General features: G+C 45.4%; 1 protein-coding gene across 5 annotated transcripts in view; it reads right to left on the bottom strand.

Annotated features, from left to right (window-relative positions):
- Positions 1 to 18,741, bottom strand: part of LOC115207902 (disco-interacting protein 2 homolog B-A) — a 64,729-nt gene that overhangs the window by 21,825 nt on the left and 24,163 nt on the right. For 3 of the 5 annotated variants that reach the window (XM_029775448.1, XM_029775451.1, XM_029775449.1), the window contains exons 2-13: positions 12,197 to 12,268; positions 7,681 to 7,860; positions 5,134 to 5,322; positions 4,675 to 5,034; positions 4,423 to 4,575; positions 3,604 to 3,723; positions 3,190 to 3,387; positions 1,993 to 2,084; positions 813 to 923; positions 595 to 718; positions 209 to 318; positions 31 to 133 (exon numbers count right to left, since the gene is read on the bottom strand). In XM_029775448.1, the coding sequence (XP_029631308.1) occupies positions 31 to 133; positions 209 to 318; positions 595 to 718; positions 813 to 923; positions 1,993 to 2,084; positions 3,190 to 3,387; positions 3,604 to 3,723; positions 4,423 to 4,575; positions 4,675 to 5,034; positions 5,134 to 5,322; positions 7,681 to 7,860; positions 12,197 to 12,268 (1,812 nt within the window). The remainder of the gene's footprint in view (positions 1 to 30; positions 134 to 208; positions 319 to 594; positions 719 to 812; positions 924 to 1,992; positions 2,085 to 3,189; positions 3,388 to 3,603; positions 3,724 to 4,422; positions 4,576 to 4,674; positions 5,035 to 5,133; positions 5,323 to 7,680; positions 7,861 to 12,196; positions 12,269 to 18,741) is intronic. The other 2 variants (XM_029775452.1, XM_029775453.1) reach the window with 1 other exon arrangement.

Genomic DNA, 18,741 nt, shown 5'->3' with positions numbered 1-18,741 from the left:
TGCCTCTCTCATATAGTGATAGTTACTCACCCTCACAGTAGTTGCAGGCCTGGGTCAGTGCTTGGCAATGGGTCAACATGGCCACCTTAGACACAGCCACACCCATCACTGTGCCCTCTTTACTTGCCTTGTACTAGGGGGAGAGAAAACACAATCCATTAGGATTGTATGCGAAGTACACACATGTGCACGTGCACACACACCTCACCTCTATGTATGCAGGGTCAGTGTTAGCTGTAGGGATGTGGGGCTGCCAGTCCTTGCCAGGTTTGGTGAGGTACTTGGAGTCTGTCACCACCCACTTTAGCTGAGGCCAGCCTATGAAAGGCAGTTAATAACATACATCAGCCAATCACAATCATTAAAAAGAGACTCATAGCGAAGACAAAAAGTATCACATTTTGATCTCTAGAGACAATGGTTGTGTTTGAGATCAACCAGAATGCAGTCGTCACTGGATGACTACAAATCACCTGGCTTCCTAAAGAACTACTCATTACTATTTGTAGATCAGTCAGTCTACTCAGTCGGTGACCAGTGACTGAAATACATTGATGCTCTGTAATACGGCCAGTAAGAGAGGCAGCTCCTGACCTTTGAACTGTAGTATCTCTCCGGTGGGCGTCTTGGGGAGTCCCTTCAGACAGATCTCACTGGTCAGAGCCAGAGTTACACCACAACTGCCAAGCAGGAAGCCCACCTGACTACTGCCTGCATCCTGGTGGAACAACAATGGACATGGAGTCAATCAAAAAGCAGATATAACAGCATGTCAATGTGGGCTTGAAAAAGTTCCAATGACATGTCCTTACCTTGCGAGACAAAGGTACCTCTATAGGGACAGGGATGACCTCAGCCAGCAGGCAGCCATAGAAGGCCACCCAGAACATCCCAGGGTCACTGTTTGGGTACACTAGAGCCACCTACAGGGGGGGGGAAAAAATAGGTTGATGTATGGACCTTAATGCAGAAATCAGCAGTAAAAACAATAACAAAGTGTTCTCCCCGCCCGTTTCGGTAAAAACCCTGTTTCGGTAAAAAGCTGAGGGATAGGGCTGAATCATTTATCATTTTATTTTACAGGGAAGACATATTGAGACCTAGGTCTCTTTTATAAATGTGCCCTGTGTATGTATATGTATTCAGCAAACTCAGCAAAAAAAGAAACGTCCTCTCACTGTCAACTGCGTTTATTTTCAGCAAACGTAACATGTGTAAATATTTGTATGAACATAACAAGATTCAACAACTGAGACATAAACTGAACAAGTTCCACAGACATGTGACTAACAGAAATGGAATAATGTGTCCCTGAACAAAGGGGGGGTCAAAATCAAAAGTAACAGTCAGTATCTGGTGTGGCCACTAGCTGCATTAAGTACTGCAGTGCATCTCTTCCTCATGGACTACACCAGATTTGCCAGTTCTTGCTGTGAGATGTTACCCCAATCTTCCACCAAGGCACCTGCAAGTTCCAGGACATTTCTGGGGGAAATGAGAATGCCAAGAGTGTGCAAAGCTGTCATCAAGGCAAAGAGTGGCTACTTTAGATGTAGCAACTGCTGATTGCAAGCAAGCAATTGATTTTATAAGCAAGCAGTAAAATCTGATAAAAAAACAGATACAACTACATCTTATGGAACAATGCGGACTGTGAAGAGACACACACACACAAACGCTTACGCACATACTCGCTAACATACACACACCCTACACACACGTACATTGTAATGTTGTAATATTGTTGTATTGGGGAATTATACATTTTGTCGTAGAGTAGTGGTGTAATAATGTGCTGTATGATGTACTGTTTTATTTGTATTTTTTTTGTGATGTAATTGCCTTAATCTTGTTTGGACCCCAGGAAGAGTCGTTTCTGCCTTGACAGCAGCTAATGGGGATCCTTAATAATTTGAAACAAATGTAAAAAAAAATGTATGGCGCTATATCATTACGAGAGAAGTAGAAGTAGTGTGAGTCAATGTGTCTCACCCTGTCCGCAGGCTTGAGGACCTGCTCGTTCTTGGGTCCCAGTTTGTTGAGGAGGGTGTAGGCCAGCTTCACACTGCGGCTCCACAGCTTCCCTGATGGCGGGAGAAGGGGAGGAGGTAGGAGGGAGGAAGGGCATGCATCGTAAATAACAGTGTCACGATCTGTCAATCAATCTCATATTCCACCTCTCATAACCCTCCATTACCAAGATTACTCTATCCACATCATGACTACAGTATAGCACCAACAATAACCTAAGAAGATGTAATAAATAAAGTATCTAGGGCCTTGTCCCGCACTAAGTAGAGTTATAGATGTTAAAAATCATATGTTCTCTAACTGTAGGCAATCGTATAACCATGGATTAGATGGGGTTATCTAAGTCAGGTTGTAGTAGCAGTATAACATCTCTGTATGGCTCTAGTCTCTCACCGTGGGTCAGTGTGGTTAGGGATTTGAGATTGTAAAATACTGTAGGCCAGTGTGGTTAGGGGTTTGAGATTGTAAAATACTGTAGGTCAGTGTGGTTAGGGGTTTGAGATTGTAAAATACTGTAGGCCAGTGTTGTTAGGGGTTTGAGATTGTAAAATACTGTAGGCCAGTGTGGTTAGGGGTTTGAGATTGTAAAATACTGTAGGTCAGTGTGGTTAGGGGTTTGAGATTGTAAAATACTGTAGGCCAGTGTGGTTAGGGATTTGAGATTGTAAAATACTGTAAGTCAGTGTGGTTAGGGGTTTGAGATTGTGAAATACTGTAGGCCAGTGTGGTTAGGGGTTTGAGATTGTGAAATACCGTAGGTCAGTGTGGTTAGGGGTTTGAGATTGTAAAATACTGTAGGCCAGTGTGGTTAGGGGTTTGAGATTGTGAAATACTGTAGGCCAGTGTGGTTAGGGGTTTGAGATTGTGAAATACTGTAGGTCAGTGTGGTTAGGGGTTTGAGATTGTGAAATACTGTAGGCCAGTGTGGTTAGGGGTTTGAGATTGTAAAATACTGTAGGCCAGTGTGGTTAGGGGTTTGAGATTGTAAAATACTGTAGGCCAGTGTGATTAGGGGTTTGAGATTGTAAAATACTGTAGGCCAGTGTGGTTAGGGGTTTGAGATTGTAAAATACTGTAGGCCAGTGTGGTTAGGGGTTTGAGACTGTTACATACCGTAGGTAAGTGTACAGGGCTTTGTGTATAGGCCTAGTTTCTTACCGTAGGTCAGTGTGTACAGGGATTTGCCAGTGATGTCCAGGGCGGTGAGGGCGGGGCTCTTGCCCTGTGTGGCCCCCCATCGAGCCAGGGCAGCCTGGAGGGCTGGAGGCCAGTTACTGACCACCCCCAGGGGCTCCCCCTTCACTGGGATGATCTGACGGCCCTCAGGCCGTGGTGTGTTGGGGTCCGGCTGGGGCACTGGAGGGAGGGAGGGAGGGGGGACAGAATGAACCAGGTAGCACCTTTGAGGTTGGTACAGAGGGGTGGAAATGAAAACATTGTAGGTGAAATTTACAGAGATATAGTCTGGTCTCAGATCTGTTTGTGCTGTCTTGGGAGTTGGCAAGACAGCCTGGTTTCAAATCTGTTTGTGCTAAGAGAGATCCACTGACTGAAGAATGAATGGTGGCTCACCCTCTACGATCTCCTCCTGGTCATCCACGAAGAACTCACTGAGGGGGGGCCTCTTGGGCCTCTTCAAGGTATTGAGCAGCTGCTGGATCTTAGTGGACACCCTGCTGTTCACCGGGACACCTGGGGGAGGGGGGCAAACACTGTCACACACACTCACCCTGCCCCAATATACGAAGGGAAGTCTTGATTGACTTCACACACATCTCTGGCTTTCCTTATTTCGCTAGCTTATTTCTCGATTTGCAGTCTGCTAGTATGAAAACGAGCAGGCAAAGGGCTAACTCTACACCAGGACTGGGAGGGTTGGAGTGAGGTAAAAGGGAAAAATAATCATTGGTTGCATAATAGGAAAACACATGAGGATTCATTCGGTTTCAGAGGATGGTTCTGGTTTCACAGAAATACTACTCTCCCTAATCATACGGCGCAGAGGATACGAACAAGGCACAAACAGTACACAGACATATATATATATATATAACACCAGTAGTCCATGGCTTTCTCATAGGGAATGTGTTACCTCTTCTGTTACCTATTGCCAGTCAAAATAACATGTGACAGGGTGGAAAAAGACCAGAAGAAAACAAAACAACATGGTTTGGTTAATGATATGGTCCAGGCAGAAATCAACATGTTATTCAAGAAAAACACTATTACTTAAAAAAAAGTTATTTTTAATGGAAATGCAAAAGTGTATGAAGATTCGGCGAGGACACACACTCATGCAGTCATAATCTCACATATACACACCCGTGCACAGACTTCCGTACTCTTACACACACACACACACACACACACACACACACTGACTGTTCTTACCGTCGGCTGTCTCCATCATGCTGGAGCGACTCTGTCCGCGGCTCATCCCCCGGACCACAGGAGGGTTGTTGGGCCGGTCCACCTGAGAAGAGCCCCTGGCCTGGGGGGCTGCCGCCAACACGTCTGGGGGGGGTCCGCTGTTCTCTGAAAGGCCTGGAAGAAAGACAGGTGTAATTATATCTGCTCGGTTTATCTTATATAGGGTTACATGCCAAGGCGTTCAAAAGTGTTGTGGTCATAAGGACATCTTACCGATGCGTGCTTGAGCCAGCATGTCAGCTATGGCTGGATGCTGTGGCTGTGACTGTGGTTGTAGTTGTGGCTGGTACTGGGGCTGGTACTGGGGCTGGTACTGGGGCTGGTACTGGGGCTGGTACTGGGGCTGGTACTGGGGCTGGTACTGGGGCTTGCTCTCTCCATGGGACAGGGTGGAGGAGGAGGAAGAAGCGGAAGAGGATGTGGAGGAGCCCTGGACAGAGCGGTTGATCCAGGAGTCAGGGCTCTGCAGACTGGGGGGCTGCAGCAGAGAGGAAGGGGCAGGAGCCCCCAAACCAGCACCCACTGACGACTGTCTCAACACAGCACCCTCATCCTCTGAACTTGAAGACGAGTCTGAGATAGGAGAAAGGAAGTAAGAGAGATGGAGATAATTAGAAAGAGAGAGCGTGTGACATTAGGATTAAACTCTACAGTACTAACAATGAAGCTTACGTAGGCTGTTCCTGAGGAAATAGAAGCAGTCAGGCTGATTTGAAGGAGTCAGTCCTACGCTACCTGGTGGGGTGCAGTTGTTGATGGGCGACTGAACGTAGGTGGAGCGGCGTTTGGTGGGCATGGGTAGTGCCATCTTCTCCTCCTTGTGTTTGGCCAACGCAGCCTGCACCGCCTCTGTGTGGATATCTGGGACAACGGGAGAGAGCGAAAGAGAGAGAGGGAGTGAGGGAAAGCGGAAGAAATTACAATTTTGAATTTGGATGATTGCAAAGGATAGGGAATAGGGATGGAGAGGAAGATGAGAACATCCAAGGTAAACATGAGTTTTTCTGGAAAAGTATGTCTGAAATCTAAGTGAATCTGCCAGTTACGGAGATATTTAAAATAATAATGATTATTACATAGATACTGATGCATAATGACAACCACTGTTCCGTCAACACAGTTAAAGCTGAATGGAGGTTTGACTTTCAACCATCAGAATAGGAGAGATGGCAGTTAGGTCCTGCTGTAACAGGAAACCACAGTCTGTTTGCTGGAGAGAGAGGGGCTATTATCATGCTCACCCATCCTTACACACACACACACACACACACACACACACACACACACACACACACACACACACACACACACACACACACACACACACACACACACACACACACACACACACACACACACACACACACCAGAGGATGACCAGAAGACACATCAGCACTTTCTGATACATTTCCTCACGACACAATCAGAATATGTAAGAAAATCTACATAAACCATCAAAACACAACACATTGCATAACCAACACTATAGAATGTCATAAGATAACATTTGATTCTACTAAAAATAGAAAGCTATTCTGTTTCCATTCTTCCTATACGCTGCATGCGTGATCATTCATCGCCATAGAAACATGAGAGAATAACCGTCACACACGTCTGAGAGGCATCTCCATGGCGATAGCAGAGGTTGCCAGGTGTTAAAATGTTAAAGTTGTTAGGTGTCTGTCCTCTACCTCTCCGGCCCTACACGACAACCAACAATGAACAGCACAGACAGCCAGACGCGATCAGAGCCCACACAAATACACACATGCAGCACCTCAGCCTAGCAACACAAACATACCCTACACACACCCATGTAAGCGCATATAGGCTACATACGCATGTGCGCCAGACTATGTGGATCTAAACATCATCATATCGCTGAAAGCTAATTCTCAATCTCTCAGTCCTCTTGCTCACACCCTCCCAGTATTCCTTTCTCTGTAGCTCTACCCCCTCCTCTATCTCTCTCTGTCGTTCACCCCTTCTCCCTCTCTCCCTCTCTCAAGGAGACTGAGGTGTCAGCAGGTTCTTTATAAGGACTGCTGGAGTGTGACCCACCCATCGCTGCTCTTCCCTGACCCCTCACTCTATCCCTCCTCTCTATCCCCCTCTTATTCCCTCTCAGTCCTGCTCAATTTCTCTGTGATATTCCTCCGTTATCCTGTAATAGAACAGTGTTTGCCCTCAAACGTCAATCCTCTTCAAAGTCCTTCTCCATTATCCCTGCATCCTATTTATTTCCACCTGGCTACCAGCTCTCATTTCCTTTCACTCTTTCCCAATCCTTGCTCTGAATCCAGTCGGACTTCCAGCAAGATCCCCTGAGATTCCTTCACACATCAAATGGAACTTGAATAATTTTTGCTGTTCTCTCTGGTCAGCCGTCCTATTAGCTCAAACAGATCCCACACAGTGGTGGTCCTTCCGTTCTTCATCCCCCAAAACTCCACTCCACAATGAGGTATGGGAGCTAGTGTGCGTACGTGCATGTGTGTCTCACGTGAGAGGCGAGACCAGTCTGATGCAGAGGCTGTCCAAACAGGGATGGGAGGAGAGAGAAATGAAAGGAGAGAGAAATGATAGAGTATGAAGCTGCCTAGAGAGAGGACACATGTACACTGCATGTACCTCTAGTAACAGAAGGAGAGAGAGAAAGAGAGGACAGAAAGACTCTTATTCACCTCTCTACAATCCTTTGTTCTTTCTTGTCTTCTCAACCATCTAACGATCCATTCTAACACTCCTTCCCTGTACTCTATAGAATCTACAAAATAATTATATGGTGCCGAGTTCCTCCTTCCTGTTTAGTATTCCCCCTGCTCTCTCCACAACCCAGCACATTGCCAAGCCATGACATCACTCCCCAATCACAATGTGGGGGATCTGGCCTCTTGGGCTCCCCTTTAGAGGGGATGCTGCTACACACTGTAGGGACTTCTCTTTCTCCACAACCCAACAGGACACACACACACACACACACACGACCTCAGCCAGCACTCACAATCTAACACGCACCCACAAAGCAGCATTGCCCTTTCATTGGTATATTTGCGACCATTACAGGATTACAAGATTCTGCTTCAAACCAGATTGGACCATAAATTGACTATATTAATGCTTATATTGACTGAAATGAAAAATAATAATGAGAATGACTGGAGTTCCCAAGGCGACCTAAAGTGTTGATTTAAAAAACGGAAACAAGTTGTTGCCCACCTGATCGGTAGCGGTCATCCCTGGTCCCTCCGCTGCGGTGCGGTCGCCGAGAGCGACGATCACGGTAGCGGGAAGAGGAGCTGGGGGGAGGAGCCTGGGTGTGAGCATTGGCATGGGTGGAGCCAGAGGCGTTGCTAGGACCAGGAGCCTGGGCATCATAGGCAGGGGGGGGGGCTTCCACTGGGGAGTACAAAATAATAAAGTAGATGACTAGGAGACAAAAAGACAGTACACAAAGTATATAATATATACAGTGCATTCAGACCCATTCACTTTTTCCACATCTTGTTAGGTTACAGCCTTATTCTAAAATGGATTTAATTATATTTTTTCCTCATCAATACCCCATAATGACAAAGCGAAAACAGCTTTTCAGATTTTGTTTTGCAAAAAAAATAAAAAATAAAAATACCTTATTTACATAAGTATTCTGACACTTTGCTATTAGACTCGAAATTGAGCTCAGGTGCATCCTGTTTCCATTGATCATTCATGAGATGTTTCTACAACTTGATTGGAGTCCACCTGTGGTAAATTCAATTGATTGGATATTTATTTGTATTTTTCTATTTAACCTTTATTTAACTAGGCAAGCCAGTTAAGAACAAATTCTTATTTACAATGACGGCTACACCGGCCAACCCCAGACAGCGCTGGGCCATTTGTGCGCCACCCTATGGGACTCCCAATCACGGCCGGTTGCGATACAGCACACACTTTTCTATATAAAGGTCCAACAGCTGACAGCGCATGTCAGAGCAAAAACCAAGCCATGAGCCTATCGAATGGTGCAGCGGTCTAAGCTACTGCATCGTAGTGCTTGAGGCATCACTACAGACCCGAATTCGATCCCAGGCTGTGTTATAGCCGGCCGTGACCGGGAGACCCATGAGGCAGCGCATAATTGGCAAAGCGTCGGCTGGGTTATGGGAGGGTTTGGCCGGCCAGGATTTCCTTGTCCCATCGCACTCTAGCGACTCCTTATGCCGGGCGCCTGCAAGCTGACTTCGGTCACCAGCTGGTTGCGGGTTAAGCAAACAGTGCGTCAAGAAGCAGTGGGCTTGGCAGGGTCGTGTTTCGGAGGATGCATGGCTCTCGACCTTCGCCTCTCCCGAGTCCGTAGGTGAGTTGCAGCGATGGGACAAGACTGTAACTACAAATTGGATATCATGAAATTGGGGAGACAAAGGGGTAAAAGTACAACAAATAAAATGATACAAATGAATAAATAAAACAAGCCATGAGGTTGACAGAACTGTCCGTAGACAGGATTGTGTCAAGGCACAGATCAGGGGGAGGGTACCAAAACATGTCTGCAGCATTGAAGGTCCCCAAAAACACAGTGGCCTCCATCATTCTTAAATGGAAGAAGTTTGGAACCATCAAGACTCTTCCTACAGCTGGCCCCCCGGCCAAACTGAGCAATTGGTTGGCCCATGGCATGGTTTTAGCTCTGACATGCACGGTCAACTGTGGGACCTTATATAGACAGGTGTGTGCCTTTCCAAATCATGTCCAATAAATTCAATTTACCACAGGTGGACTCCAATCAACTTGTAGAAACATCTCAAGGATGATCAATGGAAATAGGATGCACCTGAGTTCAATTTCAAGTCTAATAGCAAAGGGTCTGAGTACTTATGTAAATAAGGTGTTTGGTCAGGGAGATGACCAAGAATGTGATGGTCACTCTGCCAGAGCTCCAGAGTTCCTCTGTGGAGATGGAAGAACCTTCCAGAAGGACAACCATCTCTGTAGCCCTCCACCAATCAGGCCTTTATGGTAGAGTGGCCAGACGAAAGCCACTCCTCAGTAAAAAGCACATGACAGCCCACTTGGAGTTTGCCAAAAGGCACCTAAAGGACTCTCAGACCATGAGAAACAAGATTATCTGGTCTGATGAAACCAAAATGTTACTATTTGGCCTGAATGCCAAGCGTCACGTCTAGAGGAAACCAGGCACCGCTCATCACCTGGCCAATACCATCCTGGCCAATACCATCCAATACCAATACCATCCCCCTTGGGTTGTGCCGTGGCGGAGATCTTTGTGGGTTATACTCGTGCTTGTCCCAGGATGGTAAGTTAGTGGTTGAAGTTATCCCTCTAGCGGTGTGGGGGCTGTGCTTTGGCAAAGTGGGTGGGGTTATAACCTGCCTGTTTGGCCCTGTCCGGGGGTATCGTCGGACGGGGCCACAGTGTCTCCCGACCCCTCCTGTCTCAGCCTCCAGTATTTATGCTGCAGTAGTTTATGTGTTGGGGGGCTAGGGACAGTCTGTTATATCTAGAATATTTCTCCTGTCTTATCCGGTGTCCTGTGTAAATTTAAGTATCCTCTCTCTAATTCTCTCTCGCTTTCTCTCTCGGAGGACCTGAACCCTAGGACCATGCCTCAGGACTACCTGGCTGATGACTCCTTGCTGTCCCCAGTCCACCTGGCCGTGCTGCTGCTCCAGTTTCAACTGTTCTGCCTGCGACTATGGAACCCTGACCTGTTCACCGGACGTGCTACCTGACCCAGACCTGCTGTTTTCATCTCTCTAGAGACAGCAGTAGCGGTAGAGATACTCTCAATGATCGGCTATGAAAAGCCAACTGACATTTACTCCTGGGGTGCAGACCTGTTGCACCCTCGACAACTACTGTGATTATTATTTTTTGACCTTGCTGGTCATCTATGAACATTTGAACATCTTGGCCATGTTCTGTTATAATCTCCACCCGGCACAGCCAGAAGAGGATTGGCCACCCCTCATAGCCTGGTTCCTCTCTAGGTTTCTTCCTAGGTCCTGGCCTTTCTAGGGAGTTTTTCCTAGCCACCGTGCTTCTACACCTGCATTGCTTGCTGTTTGGGGTTTTAGGCTGGGTTTCTGTACAGCACTTTGTGACATCAGCTGATGTAAGAAGGGCTTTATAAATACATTTAATTGATTTGATTGATTGATCCTTACAGTGAAGCATGGCAGCATCATGCTGTGGGGATGTTTTTCAGCGGCAGGGACTGGAAGAATAGTCAGGATCGAGGGAAAGATGAACGGAGCAAAGTACAGAGAGATCATTGACAAAAACATTCTCCAGAGCGTGCAGGACCTCAGACTGGAGACGAAGGTTCACCTTCCAACAGGACAGTGACACTAAGCACACGGCCAAGACAACGCAGGAGTGGCTTAGGGACAAGTCTCTGAACGTCCTTGAGTGGCCCAGCAAGAGCCCAGACTTGAACCCGATCGAACATCTGGAGAGACATGAAAATAGCTGTGCAGCGACGCTCCCCATCCAACCTAAGAGCTTGAGAGGATCTGCAGAGAAGAATAGGAGAAACTCCCCAAATAGAGGTGTGCCATGTTAATGTGATATTTCATTTATTTTTTTCATACATTTGCAAAAATGTCTAAAAACCTGTTTTTCCTTTGTCATTATGGGGTATTGTGGGTAGATTGATGAGGGAAAAAACAACTAAAGAGTAAAGCGCTGTCACTCTGTCATTTTCATGGATACAAACATAAAAAGAGTTCAGAACTCTCTAGGCTTCCACTTCTTCCCTCTCCTACTAAGGCCCTTGGGATACGACCCTTGACCTGACCTCTAAGTGACTTAATCCTCACACGATGAAGAGAATATTGCTGCCTCTCAAATAGAGATTCATAATCACAATCTTCAACTCACAATCTTACAAAATGTCATTAGGATCTGCATGTGCTTTCACATCATACTGCATTTTCAACAAAATGTTAAAGATGTTTCTAAAAGGGTTCCATCTAACCATAATAGAACATCATGACTAGGGATATTTTGTAAAGGGACAGAACATTGTAAACAAGGGAGCAGCTTTGCTCATCGCCGAGAAAAGCTGTCTGAAATTGTTAATATTTACAGACAATCAACCCAGAAAGGAAGTGAGCGAATAAAGAGGGAAGTAGAGAGGATAATGCGCCGATCAGAGTTCAAAAACGTGTATGCATACGCACAGCAGTGTTCTGGAATATTGGACTGTTGGCTTTTATGCATTTCAAATTCTCAGCGCGGCTCAAGCAATTTATCCAACCGTCACCCCCATTCAAATGAACAGAAGACACGTACGCAGAGCCGTGCTGGTTGGGAATTCTGGGGAGGTGCGCGGTGTTGGGCTGTGCGTCAGTGGTCTCAGAGCCGCGTAGCTATGTCACAATGGGCCGCTGGACTATCGTGTCTCTGCATTCGTGGACTGGAGTCTGGAGACACTTTAGTGACCGGAGCTACCACTGTGAGGCAGCAGTGAGCACCAAGCAGATTCGACCATGTTTCTTCATCTTCTTGATGGAGGAGAGAAAAAAATCCTTATGACGAATTTTGTAAATAATCTAAAATCAAACAAAAACAGTAGTTGAATATTGAAGGTATGTTCTCATAGGCCTGGGTGGCATTATGGGGAGATGTTGTATCCAGGATAAGGTCAATCAAATCACATTTTATTGGTCGTGTAGACAGTTTAGCAGATGCTATAGCGGGTGCAGCGAAATGCTTGTTTGTTTCTTACCTGGTGTATGAATAAAGAAGGGAAGCAGAAGTTTAGTCCTTTTCTTCTCATATCCCTTCTGTGTGATATCACCTGAGAAAGAAGAGAACATTGGTCACTGATGTGATCAAACAGACATACAACATACACAGATACTAATTCAGCAGGCTGTACATATACATAGGCTACTGTCTGCATCAAACCTACAGTGGTCAAACAGACTCAGTTGAACAAAAATGAGCAGTGTGTTCTTTATGTAAAGAGCAAGTACTATTTATTCATTTTGTTAACTTATTCCTCAGAAAAGTTACTGTAGTACACACACAGAGGCAGAAACAAACACAATGTCCAACTTTGATGAAGAAATACTAGAATATTCTGACCAAACAGTTTAAGGATTACAGAGTAAGTGGTTTTCTTTTCATGTCTGAAATCTTCAGACATTTGGGGGAAATATCTACAATGATACCTTGATGGCAATTTTACTCTTTTTGCCTCCTCTCTGTAGGTTACATAGGAAGAATTCCAATGCAAATGTTATTATGTAAGACATTTGTCATCAGTATTTTCGAATGGCACCGGACCACCCATACACCCTGAAACTAATGCAAAAAGGCAAACCGGGGCTAGAAACATAATTGAAATGACTGTAGTTGGATTCCCAACTCCCGCATCAGACCTTGGCAAGCCTGCTAATAACCCTCTATCCTAAACAAGGTGTGGTGTATTACCTGTTCAAACACAGGCCTTTTATAAGTCACTCCCATTTGAGACAGAGAGTGAGAGTGTGAGAGTGTGAGAGTGTGAGAGTGAGTGTGAGAGAGAGTGTGAGAGTGTGAGAGAGAGAGAGAGAGAGAGAGAGAGAGAGAGAGAGAGAGAGGAGAGGGAGGGAGAGGGAGGGATTAAGCAAATTAAAGAAGGAATGAAAAGAGGGAGAAGGAAAGACAACAGAGATGACCAGAAAACAGTGATAGATTAAAGTAGCTAGCTACTAGTGTCAAGTGCTTAGCGGCAGTGCTCTGGCGGAGAGAAGGACGGATGGAAAGACATGTGAGCTGGATGATGAAAGTGTTGGTGTGACTCCAGTGACAGGATGAAAGGAGGAAGTGGAGGAAGAGAGTGAACTAAATATGGAGACACGGATGCCAGAGCAGGATGGGATGAATCAGAGATATACACAGAGAATGAGGGGGAGGACAGAGGAGGAGAAGAGAGGAGAAATAAGATAGAGGAATAATATGGAGGAGGAGAAAGAGACAGGGGGGAGAAGAGGAGAGTTAGGGGAGGAAAGGAGGGGTACACAGAGGTGGATGAGTGCTGAGTTGGTGTGATGGCAGGTCATAGTGAGCTTGTCTATTGTGTCTCAGTCGGCTCTCTACTTTCTCTCTTTTTCTCACTCTCTCACCCGACCTAGCTATCTACCTGAGAATCTGGCCTTGAAGCAGAGCAGTCTCTCTGCCAACCGCCTCCGTAAGCACTGACGCCACGCACACACACACGCGCGCGCACGCACGCACACACCCCCCCCCCCATCTGGAATGCATTCCCCTCGCTATCACCCCTGGTGAACACAGATGATAAATATGTCCTCCCTCAAGCCCCCTGTCCTACCTACCCCCTCTCCCTGAACCATGGGAGCCAGCCAGGCACCATCTGACCCCTACTGGGCCCACCACTGTGAGCAAAACCTAGCCAACATTAAAACTGCTGTTATCATCACCATTATCACCACCACCATCATCATCTGAGTTTAATTTGAATGAGGCCTGTTAGATCTGGAGGAGAGGAGTATTAGCTGCCTCATTGAAAATCTGCACCGTACACCCCAATCTCACCACTTCACATAAGGTCTGCCTACTCAAGGTGCAACATAGGGGGCCAAAGACCAGTCAAACGGAAAGCCACTACTCTAGCTGGGACTAAGACAGCTGTCAGGGTGAATGGAACTACACATTTATTCTAACAAGTAAACCAAAGCAGCAACAGTCCAAGGGCCTCTCTGGCAAACAGAGGAACGCTTAAGGAATTAACAGCTGTTGAACGAACCCCTGACTGCCCTGCCTCCAAATCAACTCAGTCCAACTTGGTCCGTTATTGAAACATTATATCACAGGTGCTGCTGAGTCTGAGATTACGTTCCAAAAACGGTTAGATAATGAACAATGGTTTCCTGTGTCTGATGCTTCACCCAATCAGAACGGGTGATCTGTTTATCTGAGGCCAGAGCTGAGATTCCTCCTTGGTCGTATCATCTGGGAAAGCTCTCAGTGGGCAGCGAACCGAAACCCAGATTACAAATTAGAGGCTTGCCTGAAGACACACACAGGCAGGAAAAGCCAAGGTGAGGTTTAGATGTTCTAGTTGTGCCAGTCACCTTCTATAGGGATTCTATAGGACTAAAGCGATTAGTGGAGGGTTTCCCCCTGAAAAGACAGTACGCAAACACTCTACATAATGTACACATATGTTTGGACTCATCCACAAGATCATTTTGGACACAGATACCGATTCACGCTCACACCCACTCAGATTATCACATCTACCACAGTGAAATAAATAATTACTATCCCCATTGGGCATGGAGTCAAGGACAGTGTGTTGTTAACGCAACTCTCCAGTGCTGTGGGTCACAGCATACGCGAGATACAGCGGCATCATACAAAACACACTGTCTGTTCACGTTAGCAGGTTAGTTAATATAATAATAATATAAATAATATACAGTATCAGTCAAAAGTTTGGACACACCTACTCATTCCAGGGTTTTTCTTTATTTTTACTATTTTCTGCAACCAGATGGGATGGCGTGACAACATCATGAAGCTGGTTGAGAGAATGCCAAGCGTGTGCAAAGCTGTCATCAAGGCAAAGGGTGACTACTTTGAAGAATCTATAATATTAAATATATTTGTTTAACACTTTTTTGGTTACTACATGATTCCATATGTGTTATTTCATAGTTTTGATATATTCACTATTATTCTACAAAGGTAGAAAATAGTAAAAATAAAGAAAAAAGCTTGAATGAGTAGGTGTGTCCAAACTTTTGTATGCCACTTAGACGCTTTTATCCAAAGTGACTTACAGTCATGCGTGCATACATTTTACGTATGTACGGGTGGTCCTGGGAATCGAACCCATCTCAACGATGTACTACCTGATCTACAGAGGACCACACTGATCTACAGAGGACCACACTGAGCTACAGAGGACCACACTGAGCTACAGAGGACCACACTGAGCTACAGAGGACCACACTGAGCTACAGAGGACCACACTGAGCTACAGAAGACCACACTGAGCTACAGAGGACCACACTGAGCTACAGAGGACCACACTGAGCTACAGAGGACCACACTGAGCTACAGGGGACCACACTGAGCTACAGGGGACCACACTGAGCTACAGGGGACCACACTGAGCTACAGAGAACCACACTGAGATACAGGACTATTCAGTATTTACTCCCTACTGAATACACTCATACACTCAGAAAGAGAGTTAGTCTTTTTTTTAAAGACAAGTATGGGAACAAGCTAACACTACCATAAGTAATGCATGAACAGTACAGTTGGCCTGGCTTACTCACACAACTTATTTTTAGCTCATGTGAGCAGACTGTTCCACTGAAGAGGGAAGAGGGATGTGGATGGGGGTGGGGCGACGGGGGTGGGGCGACTGGGGCGACTGGGGCAAACCGTTCTCAAAGTAAACACTATTCCATCTGGGTGATTTCAGATTGATCTCTTTACTTTCTTGATGGCGCCAAAAAAAGCTACATCCCTGCAACACCAACACCAACTCCACACTGCCCTATCCCAGCTGGGCAAAAGGAATACCTATGTAATAATGCAGGTCATTGACTACAGCTCAGCATTCAACACCATAGTCCCCTCCAACCTAATCACCAAGCTCAGGACCCTGGGACTGAACACATCCCTCTGCAACTGGATCCTGGATTTCCTGATGATGGGGCTGTAGTGGAGCGTGTCGAGAACTTCAAGTTCCTTAGTGTCCACATCGCTAAGGAATGAACATGGTCCACACACACCCAGAGGGAACGACAGGAGGCGCTACAGAGGGTGGTAAGTACATCACTGGAGCTGAGCTCCCTGTCATCCAGGACCTCTATACCAGGCGGTGTCAGAGGAAGGCCCCAAAAACTGTCCAAGACTCCAGCCACCTAAGCCATAGACTGTTCTCTCTGCTACTGCATGGCAAGCGGTACCAGTGCACCAAGTCTGGAACAAACAGGACCCTGAACAGCTTCTACCCCCAAGCCATAAGACTGCTAAACAAGACTGCTAAAAATAGCTAATCAAATGGCTACCTGCATTTACCTTTTTTTCATTTAATAGTACCCGCAAAACACCAGTCTCAACGTCAACACTAAGGAGGCGAATCAGGGATGCTGGCCTTCTAGGCAGAGTTGCAAAGAAAAAGCCATTTCTCAGAATGGCCAATAAAAAGAAAAGTTTAAGATGGGCAAAAGAACAGACACTGGCCAGCATCCCAGATTCCCCTCTTCGCTGTTGACGTTGAGACTGGTGTTTTGCGGGTACTATTTAATAAAGCTGCCAGTTGAGGACTTGTGAGGCGTCTGTTTCTCAAACTAGACGCTCTAATGTACTTGTCGTCTTGCTCAGTTGTACACCGGGTCTCCCACTCCTCTTTATATTCTGGTTAGAGCCAGTTTGCACTGTTCTGTGAAGGGAGTAGTACACAGCGTTGGGTTTTCTAATGATCAACTAGCCTTTTAAAATGATAAACTTGGATTAGCTAACACAACGTGCCATTGGAACACAGGAGTGATAGTTGCTGATAATGTGCCTCTGTACGCCTATGTAGATATTCCATAAAAAAATCTGCCGTTAACAGCTACAATAGTCATTTACAACATTAACAATGTCTACACTGTATTTCTGACCAATTTGATGTTATTTTAATGGACCAAAAAAATTGCTTTTCTTTCAAAAACAAGGACATTTCATTCAAGGGTTTTTCTTTATTTTTACTATTTTCTACATTTTCAACAAATGATATGACAATGTTGATAACTGTTTGGTTTGTTATCAAAAATCTTAAGTGTTTGTTTGTAGAGTGATTCAATTGGTTTCAGAATAGTAGTTCCTGCTTGTGACCAGACAATATCTCTGATGTAGGAAGAGCATAGCATGCCTATATAGTTTGGCGGCCTCCAGAGGAAGGAAAGGTCTTATAAACCTAAAGTTGGATCATCCAAACTTGACCGTGTTAACCACCTTCTTCACATGTTTCTAAAACGTCAAGTTGGAGTTAGACACAATTTTCAGATTCTCCCCATTAACAAGAACAGCTCGTTGGGAAGAATCAATGTATTTCTTAGAGAAGTACATGCAAACAGTCTTGTCGATATTTAAATGCAGGCAAGAATTAGTCATCCATTTCAAAACATGTATCTATTAGCTTCAGTTAACTTGTTAAAGACTAGTTGTCTATTTTTGGAGTGTACATACAGAACTGTATCGTCTGCATACATCTGCATGTTAACTTGTGGGCAAGCAAGTGAGAGATCATTTAAATAGATGGCAAACAGAAGGGTGCCTAATATTGACCCTTGTGGGTCCGCAATGTTATAGTAAAGAGAGTCCAACTGAGTGTCCCCCAAGCAAACACTTTGTTAAAGACTCCAGCCATCCAAGTCATAGACTGTTCTCTGCTACCGCATGGCAAGCGGTACCAGAGCGCCAAGTCTAGGTCCAAGAGGCTCCTAAACAGCTTCTACCCCCAAGCCATAAGACTCCTGAACATCTAATCAAATGGCCACCCAGACTATTTGCATTGCCTCCCCCCCACCCCTTTTACGCTACTGCTACTCTCTGTTATTATCTATACATAGTCACTTTAATAACTCTACCTACATGTACATATTACCTCGGCTAACCGGTGCCTTGCACATTGACTCTGTACCGGTACCCCCTGTATTTTGCCTCGCTACTGTTATTTTACTGCTGCTCTTTAATTATTTGTAACTTTTTTTTAGTTCTTTTTTTAACTTCATTGTTGGTTAAGGGCTTCTAAGTAAGCATTTCACTGTAAGGTGAAACCTGTTGTATTCTGCGCATGTGACAAATACAATGATTTGATTTTGACAGGATAGCATGCTGTTCAAACCGTTGGAAATCGACAGAAGGGTGTGTTCATAGCAATTAAACTGTTTTACCTTGTTAGCTAGCAATTGACTAAACTTTAAAAATACACTGAGTGTACAAAACATTAGGAACACCATCCTAATATTGAATTGCACCCCCTTTTGCTCTCAGAACAGGCTCAATTCGTAGGAGCATGGGCTCTACAAAGTGTGGAAAGCATTCTACAGGGATGCTGGCCCATGGTAACGCAAATGCTTCCCACAGTCAAGTGGGCTGGATGTCCTTAGGCTGGTGGACCATTCTTGATACACACAGGAAACTGTTGAGTATGAAAAACCCAGCAGCGTTGGCAGTTCTTGACACAGTCAAACTGGTACGCCTGGCACCTACTACCATACGTTCAAAAGGCACTTCAATCTTTGTCTTGCCCATTCA

The sequence above is a fragment of the Salmo trutta genome, chromosome 14, assembly GCF_901001165.1.
Source record: "Salmo trutta chromosome 14, fSalTru1.1, whole genome shotgun sequence".
Lineage (NCBI taxonomy): Eukaryota > Metazoa > Chordata > Actinopteri > Salmoniformes > Salmonidae > Salmo > Salmo trutta.
Note: the sequence above shows the minus strand (reverse complement) of the source record. Positions and strands in the feature narration are given on the sequence as shown.